The 9,201-nt window shown below is 35.9% G+C and overlaps 1 protein-coding gene across 1 annotated transcript; it reads left to right on the top strand.

The window, feature by feature from the left end:
- Window positions 1–1,127: 1,127 nt before the first annotated feature.
- On the top strand, window positions 1,128–8,932 carry LOC310649101 (vomeronasal type-2 receptor 26-like; the record flags this gene model as incomplete). Its single annotated transcript, XM_083377373.1, has 5 exons — window positions 1,128–1,312; window positions 2,073–2,358; window positions 3,558–4,412; window positions 7,824–7,950; window positions 8,034–8,932. The coding sequence occupies 5 exons, from the start codon at window positions 1,128–1,130 to the stop codon at window positions 8,930–8,932; spliced, it is 2,352 nt and encodes a 783-aa protein (XP_083233499.1).
- Between the last annotated feature and the right edge of the window lie 269 nt (window positions 8,933–9,201).

The following is a 9,201-nucleotide window of genomic DNA, read 5'->3' as shown; positions in this document are numbered from 1 at the left end:
AAGAATGGTTAAAGCAGAAGTTGGTGTTTTGGAATGTCCAAGTTCAAATTTTGACCTTAATCCTATAGAAATGTTGTGAAAGGATCTGAAGTAGACAGTTTATATAAGAAGAAATGGGCTAAAATTCCTCCAGGTTAATGTGTAGGATTGATTAATCAGTTATCAAAAACAGTTGGCTGCAGTTATTGCTAATCAAAGGGGAAATATCAGATACTGTAAGCAAAAGTTCTAATACTTTTGCCATGCACAAATATGCAGCTTTGTATCATTTTATTCAATAAATAAATGAACCAGGTATGATATTTTTGAGTATTTTATTTAACTGGTTTATCCTCTAATTTCAAGACTTGTATGGAGAAAAAAAATATTTTTAATCCATGGCAACTAGAAGGCAAATTTGCCTTTATGTATGTCTTTAAAAATGACATTTAAAGTTACCAAAATAACCATGGTAACATTTTGCAAAGCTCAGCAGATTTGGATTTGGTCAGTATTTAGATAAATGATAACCCAAAATTCCAGGAGTGTAGCCTATATTGAGCAGTCCAACAATACCAGAAGACAATGAAAGCCCACTTAAAATTGTTGCAAATAAAATTATAAAGGTGTTTCCACAGGAAACAATAAAGGAATTTTAATTATGCTTTATGTTTTTTTATCTTGTGTGTGTATCCATTTGGAGAGATTTTTCCAATTTTAATCCAATGTTCTTGAGACAGATCACTGTTTATTGTCTCAAGGGAATCTGGCATATTTTCTTTTGAGTTTTGTCATTCATTTTCACAGTTCAGGAAATCAGAATTCTGGGTAAGTTATTATCTCAACTGTAATGAAACATTACCTTCTTACCTCTTCCAAACCCATGGGATTTCAGGCCAAATGGAAAAATGGACCCTCAATAATGCTATTAATGTTCCCATGACATTCTGAACCATGGCTGGAAGCCACATAGCTCTGTGAGTTAATTTGATAGCATGTGGCATTCTCTATTTTTGTCTGAAAAACATCTCACAAAGGCAGGTCAGACTGATCTGCTTCAAAGACGCTGTTGGAAACAGAGGCATTTATATACAGAAAGAAGACATTCATGGAAGATGTTAGTATTCATGAAGTTACTATTAACAATAATGCCTCAAGTGGTGTGCAAAGATCCTATCCTTCAGTGTAACTTGGTTGAGCCTCTTCCTGTTCATCACACATATCACCAGCTTGGAGATGTAAACATTGCTGGCATTATTTCTGTATTCTCAACATTTTCTGACCCCATTGATTTCAGTCAACATCCTTCTCAGGAACTTCAAGATGGAGTTATGTAAGCACCTCTTTCATCTATAATCACGCTCTGTAACTTGCTGTTCAGCCATATGGTACTCAAAATATTTTTTACAGAACTTATAATTTAAAAAGTGACTTAAACATTCTTCTTAATAACAGGTGTATCAAACTATGGTCAAGCTACATTTCAGTTTCCACATGAAGTGTATAAAAACTTTTTATTTGAAAGCTGCTCAGAATCACTCTGACTCAAATGGTACTGTATACATTTGATTGTTTGGTTAATCAATCAATAAAGAGACCAAAACTGATTTAATAATAATTATTTCTAAGTATAGAATGTGGAAACAGATAAAATTATGAAGATGTAACTATCACTAAAATCTGTATGGCATATAAGATCAGTGATTACCATTTCTCGGTTGATTTTATTAGTAAAAATATAGAATTACATATAACAAAGTTCTAGGAATATATGATTTGCTACAAGGCATTTTTCATGTATTACAAAATAACTTTTCCAATCTCAAGCCAGTGTTTGCATCATCATCATCATCATCATCATCATCATCATTATCATTATTATTATTATTATTATTATTATTATTATTATTATTATTATTAATCACAAAGTTCTGAAGTGGTATATATGTGCTACAACTTTGCTAAGCATTTTACAGGATCCTAGCAGAAGAGTAAATATATTGCACTAAAATATGTTCTACCAAATATTCTACTGAAATATTGCATATTCTAAATCAGATCCTTCTTAATATATTATGTAACATTTGTTTCAGAGTATCATTTCAGAATTACCAGCATATACTTGCCTTAACGTTTGCTCTCAAGGAGATCAATGAAAATATCCAGATCCTACCCAATGTCACACTGGGCTTTCAGCTTTATAATAGCAATTCCAGTCCAAGTTGGACATATCTTGTCTCAATGGTGCTTCTCTTCAACCAGGGCAGATTTACCCCTAACTACATCTGTGGGGTGCCAAGCACTTTAGGTGCAGTCATGGGGGGATCGGACATCTGTCTCTATATGGCAACTGTCCTGTGCATCTACAAAGTTCCTCAGGTAAGATATGTTGAAGTTCCATAATACTTCCTGAGCAAGCTTGGAGTATTTTGCTTTTATGATAAAGAACAAAACCCTTTGATATATAGTCAGAAAGGAAACTTTAAAATGGCTGATAGTGAATATTGATTAATTGAATCAACTGGCACACAATCATCCATTTCTTATTATTCAGTGAACATTCATGACCACAGATGAAGACATGGCTTCTGAGAAGTTAAATGTTTTCTTAGGTTAATATCAAAAGTACAAGATATTCTAATGATCTAATTTGGTTGAAGTAATATACTCAATTTCAAACTCCAAATAAAGGTAAAAGTCAATAAAAAGAGAAAAAGAATAAATATACATTGACTGAAAAACGATGTGGGGAAAATGGAAATAGAAATGTTTCTTGAAGAGCAAACAGAGATTTGAAATGATCAGATTCTCTAAAGGTCCTAATGATTTATCTGGACTGTAGAACAGACTTGTCATTAATGTACAATATATTCCAAATTTTGACTATCTGGGGAAAAAATAAAACATTTTTGGCATTTTGAGTGTCCCGGTTTCCCTAAGTGTTTGCCTCTCTAGGAAAATAGTGTATCCATTAAAGAGGAGAGAGTTTGGGAACGAAGAGAGTTTGGGAATATTTAATATTCATTTACATTGGATTTTATAAGCAAACGACCACAAATAATGATACATCTTACCAGATAAATTGGGAACATGTTGGGGACAGGTAAAAATATAAGTGGTCCTTGATAATCTCAGAGCTTGGTTGCTTTCTTGCAGATGTTTCATTACCCAAACTTGGTAATATCATCAGTACTAGTCTACTTTGGGTAATAAATCATCTGCAAGAAAACACCCAAGCTCAGAGAGTACCAGAGATCTCTCATTTCAATCCTGAGTTACAAATATTCTCCTTTACAGGCAAATATTTCCTAATCTCACACTAAATTAAGATTCAAATTTACTCTTTCCTTTTCTAGAATGGCTATTTCTATATTTCTTCAACCCCCCCCCCCCATGAGAGTTTTTTTGAGGGGGGAAAAATCTTGATTACTAAAACTGAAACCAAGGTAGTCATTTTGAAATGAACAAAATTACTTAGATAATGTTTCAATATGCAAACTCAAGAACACCCAAAAATTCAATGCATTTTCAAAGACCCACATACAATTTTGCAACTGCAAATATTTATCATTCTGTAGTTGACCTATGGCTCTGCTCCAGTTATGGATAAAGACACTCAAGCAGTTTTCTTCCAACAAATGTTTCCAGATGAATCCCACCAATGTAGGGGCCTCCTCCAGCTATTGCTGCATTTTAGATGGATCTGGATTGGAGTTCTTGTTGTGAATGATGACAAGGGAGATAAATTTATACAAGAGGTGCTCCCCACATTTTCCCAGCATGGCATCTGCTTTGATTTCATACAAGAGTTCCCTAGGGTAGATTTTTACATTGATTTTAATGATCTAATAGATGAAGGAATCCACATATACCACGTTATCATGAACAGTACAGCCAATGTCATAGTCTTCTATGGTGAAATTGAATCTATATCACTTCTGAGAACGTACCTCCAATTGTCAGAAGTAGTGGATATACCAAAGAAGACAAAAATGTGGGTTACAACCGCTCAGACAGATTACACTGCCAGTTCATTTCATAAATCTTGGGACATCCATTTCCTACATGGGGCTTTATCCTTTGCAGTTCACACAAAAGAACTCCAAGACTTCCAGGAATTTCTTCAAAATCTAAATCCAACTAAAAATCAGCATGACCATTTTCAAAAAGATTTTTGGGAACAGGCATTCCATTGTGTCTTCTCAAACTCAAAAATGGAGAAATCTGAGAAAAAGTGTACTGGACAGGAGAAGCTTGAGACTCTTCCTACGTCTGTGTTTGAAACACACATGAGTGGCCAAAGCTATAATATTTACAATGCAGTCTATGCTGTTGCATATGCTTTGCAATCATTATATTTATCCAAATCCATGGGAAGAATAATAGTGAAAGAAGGAAGGCAACAGTTTCAGAATCACAAGTTGTGGTGGCAGGTAAGACCTTAAGCAGAAAAATGCCAAAAAATCACCATATCTGTTCATAAAATCTAACAAGTCATATTCTGCAAAGTTATTGACATTATGTCTAAAAATGAAATATAGTAATATCTTGGCCAGCTAAAATATTTATATGCTTATATTAAAATTACAAAAGTCCATGACTTTTGAATTATGTGCTGAAAAAGAGCTTAGTAACCTTTGCTTGGAATATTTACATTGAGTTTGATCCAAAATGTTCAATATCCCCATAGAAATTTAACATTCTATAAGATTCCAAAAGATAATAGCATAAGATTAAAAAAAAATCAACAATCAGTTTTGATTGTTCAAAATACCTTCATGTCCACTTTTTAACTTTTAGATCATATTGTTCTAAAGCAAACATTGAATACAAGAAAAAAGACTAATAATAATGAAGATTCTTACTTAAGAAAAATGCAGGTTGTTATATTTTTCCCTTTTCTAAGCCTGTTTGTTTTAAAAAATAAATTGTTCGTTAATTTCTTCACCCTGAAACTTAAATAGTGACTTGTTAACAATGATTGTTAAGAGTGGACCCATCCATGCTTTATGGACAAGTACAGGTGTAATATCACCCTGAAAAGGTTGGTCCTTTGTAATGCTCCCATTTTTGCCTTTTTGAAATGCTATTATTACTTTTGCACTTGTCTATGTTCATCTAAGTTAAACACTTATAGCACTGAATAGATTCATATGGATTTTTAACTGGTTTTACATTTTATATCCTGCATTTCTATATTGAATTTTATTTAAGAAATATGGTATTTTATTTCTAATTACTATGATATTTGTTTGATGCTGGTCTAAGAAGCAGAATAAAAGAATCCTTCCTTCCTTCCTTCCTTCCTTCCTTCCTTCCTTCCTTCCTTCCTTCCTTCCTTCCTTCCTTCCTCCCTCCCTCCCTCCCTCCCTCCCTCCCTCTGTCTCTCTTTAGTTTCATTCTTTTCTGAGAAATGTCAGATTCAACAACAGTGTTGGTGGAAAGATTTCCTTTGATATTAATGGAAAAATCATTGGTGGATTTGATATTATCAACTGGATCACATTCCCAAACCAGTCCTTTCTTAGGATCAAAGTTGGAGCAATAGATCCTACAGCTCCACCAGACAAGTTCTTCAACATCTCTGTGGATTTTATCACGTGGCCAGTAGGCTTTAATCAGGTTATATATACAAATCTAGATTTCTCTGCCTACATCTATGTTGATAAAATATTATCTTTATTGATGGAAGTCGCACAGTATTATTCCTGTGCTAACCTAAGTATGAATGATCTACTGAAGGTGGGGGAAACATCTATAGGAATGTTGACATTTCCCATACAGTTTTTGGCCCATTGTATACTCAAAAGCAATAATGGACAAGGGGAACCATAGTTTTGATGTAAAAGCTCCAGTATTATCCATAGCACTAAGAGCTAGTGAAACTAAAGTGTTTTTGGTGTCCAGCTTCCTCTCTCAAAAATGATTGGAGTGCACATGTGAGGGAGACATGGAGCATATCTTAATCTCAGAGTGTGCAAGACTGTGTTTTTGTTTTGTTTTTTACCAGTTTTGCTTTCCTTCATCTCAGCTCCTGTATCCAGTCAGCAGACCTTAAGTAGTCCTGGTTTTCAGGCTCTAAATGCCAGATTGGCCTGTAAACTGAAGTGCCTTAGGTACTTGGCTTCTCTTCCCAGGGAGGATTGGAGGGGACAGTAAGAGGCTCCCATTCATGGAGGTAGGGTCTGGATCGAGGGATGGCGCTATATTTTGGGGGGCAAGGCAAAGTAGTATGGTGGTGACAAATATGGAAAAAGATACTGGGAGACAAAGAAGGGCTGTACTTACAAAATGTGGGGCTGATGTCTTACACCCATTTTATGTTTCAGCTCCTTGGTCTTAACCCTTTCCCATAGCTAGCATGGGTTTCAGCTGGTGGGTTCTAAATATAGTTAGTCAGTAATAAGTCCTTTTCTATTTTGTTTTTTTTTTAAAAAAATAACTTTATTGAAAATTTAAAATAAAGAAATAAAAACTAACAACAATGACTGAGATAGAAAGGAGAAAAATGAAAAGAATGAAAGCCTCTCTCATTTGCAATTTAATCATTGTTGAGATGGCTAACCTGGCACACATTACCGAGACTTGTCTGAGTCCAGAAAGGGGGGGGGAAGGATAGGCCTTTCAGAGAAATGCCCATCTTGGTTTCATCAGGTGAGACTTCAGAAGAGAGGTGGGATTGCCATCTAGGAATCTCTTCTGACCTTCAGGGGTGCTGCATCAAAAGTCACTAGACATGACAACCTGTTCATTACGCTGAACTGTACAGATGTTGACATTGTTGTTGTTATCTCAGCTTCTCTGCTGCATAGAAACTTCCCTGCTTGAGGTTCCTGGCTGCATTTCTATGTTGGTAATAAGTTTCCCAGACTTGTGATTTTGGGGTCTTCAATCTGTCTTCCCTAGCAGTGAGCTCTGTGGAAATCTGGGAGTTCATGGCCACTATGATAGCCATAGGCCTATCCCAGATCATGACATTTGTCACACACCAGATCTGATGTTCCTTTCAGAACAGTGGTTATACGATCTGAAATTAAGGAGTCCTTTGGAGTCTTCCTTGTGATGGTCAGATCATTCCTCATTTCCATGTGATTCTCTAGTGTCACTATTTATCATGGAGATGCTGGACCCATTAGTTTGGTCCAGTAGCAGTAACTGATAGACCTGAATGGGTTTCAGAAAGACCTGGGGGTTATTCTATTGATCTGCTACAGAGTCATACAAAGCCTTGGTTCCCACTTGGAATAAGGGAGTTGCTGAGGCATTAATTGAGATTGTTGTACCCATGAAACCTCTCCCTTCTTGGGGATCCTTTCACTTCCCATGGTTCATATGAGTTCAGAGAGAAGAAATGAGAAGAGATGTCAAGAACATTGCTGGCATTCAGCAAATGATAAACTCAACCAAACATGGGTTAGAACTGGTATTAAGGCCTACCTTGTAAGGTGACATAACATTGTATTTTTCTGCCCTTTATTGAATTTACAGAGAATTTACAGAGAATCACCTCAAGGAAATGACCTTGAAAGACCTTGAGAAGGGGTTTGATGACATGAGGAGATGCTGCCTAGGGAACAATCTGTTAAGAAAGCAAATAGTTCACAGCTGCAGTATAGACAGAGAAAGAAACACAGAAAGGAAATAATACTTTCAAGGGTTCTATTAAAGCACTCCTACAATAAAATAAAATTAGCTCATCTGATCATGATTCCTGTCTCATCTATGTGAGAAGGTTGATAGGTTATCACTCGCTCTTTAACCTGTTGATTATCTAGTAATAGTATCTCTCCAAGCACTTCCATTTCCTTCTCTACCTTAAACTATTCTTCTTTATTCATGGATAGGCATCACCTTTATCTTTGTGCAGTGATCCTTGTGAGACAGGATATAGCAAGGCCAAGAAAGAAGGGGAGTCCTTTTGCTGCTATGATTGTCTTCTATGTCCAGAGGGCAAAATATCAAAGGAGAAAGGTAGGACATTTCCAAATATAATGGGAGTAAGCCATGAGGGTACAACAAATGGCCTATATATAAACTATATTGTTCTTTTTCAGATATGGATGACTGCTTTCTATGTCCAGAAGATCATTATCCAAACTCTGACAAAAATATGTGCATTCCAAAGCAGATCACCTTTTTGTCCTATGAAGAACCCTTGGGGATCAGTCTGACCATTCTTTCTCTTTGCTTTTTTTTAATGACAACTTTAGTAATCACAATCTTTATGAAACAGAAAGATACTCCCATTGTCAAAGCCAACAATCGGAATCTCACTTATATACTCCTAGTTTCCCTCCTTCTCTCTTTCCTTTGTGTTTTTCTGTTTATTGGAAGACCCAATAAGATTGTGTGTCTCCTTCGACAACCAGTTTTTGGCCTCATTTTTTCTTTAGCAGTTTCTTGTGTATTGGCCAAAACCTTTGTTGTGGTTCTAGCATTCATGGCCACCAAGCCTGGTTCCAGATTGAGGAAATGGGTAGGGAGAAGAATGATTAGTTTCATTCTTCTGTCCTGTTCTCTTGTTCAAATAGGTTTTTGTGGTGTGTGGCTCATAACATATCCACCATACCCAGGTTTTGATATGCAGTCAATGTCTGAAGAAGTCATCATGGAGTGCAGTGAGGAATCAGTTATGTTCTACTGTGTTTTGGGCTTTCTGGGTTTTCTTGCTCTTGTTAGCTTCTTTGCTGCTTTTCTGGCTAGGAAATTACCTGACAGTTTCAACGAAGCCAAATTCATCACCTTCAGCATGTTGGTCTTCTGCAGTGTTTGGTTGTGCTTTATTCCAACCTATCTAAGCACAAAGGGAAAATATACATTGGCTGTGGAGATCTTCTCCATGATTTCCTCCAGTGCTGGCTTATTGGTGTTTATCTTTCTTCCCAAGTGTTTTATCATTGTGATGAGACCTGAACTGAACAATAAACATCAGCTCATGAAAAGAATATTTTAAGAAATCTTTTTGTTTGCCTAATATTCTTTAGATGTACATGCTGAAGAACTTGGACATCTAATCCAAAGAGTAATGTGCAGTTAGATGGAGTTCCATGTTGCCTGTCCCCTGAGATTTGGAAGTCTCAGAATAAATTGTATAAATAAACCAACAATAGCAGAAATTTATTTATTGACATACCATGTTTTCCCCAAAGTAAATCTGCCCCCCCAAAAGTAAACCCCAGCTGATTTTAGTCTTTCTAACCTCTCATGAGATCTCATCTTAAC

Source organism: Vipera ursinii, assembly GCF_947247035.1.
Source record: "Vipera ursinii genome assembly, chromosome: Z".
In the NCBI taxonomy this organism is placed as follows: domain Eukaryota; kingdom Metazoa; phylum Chordata; class Lepidosauria; order Squamata; family Viperidae; genus Vipera; species Vipera ursinii.
Note: the sequence above shows the minus strand (reverse complement) of the source record. Positions and strands in the feature narration are given on the sequence as shown.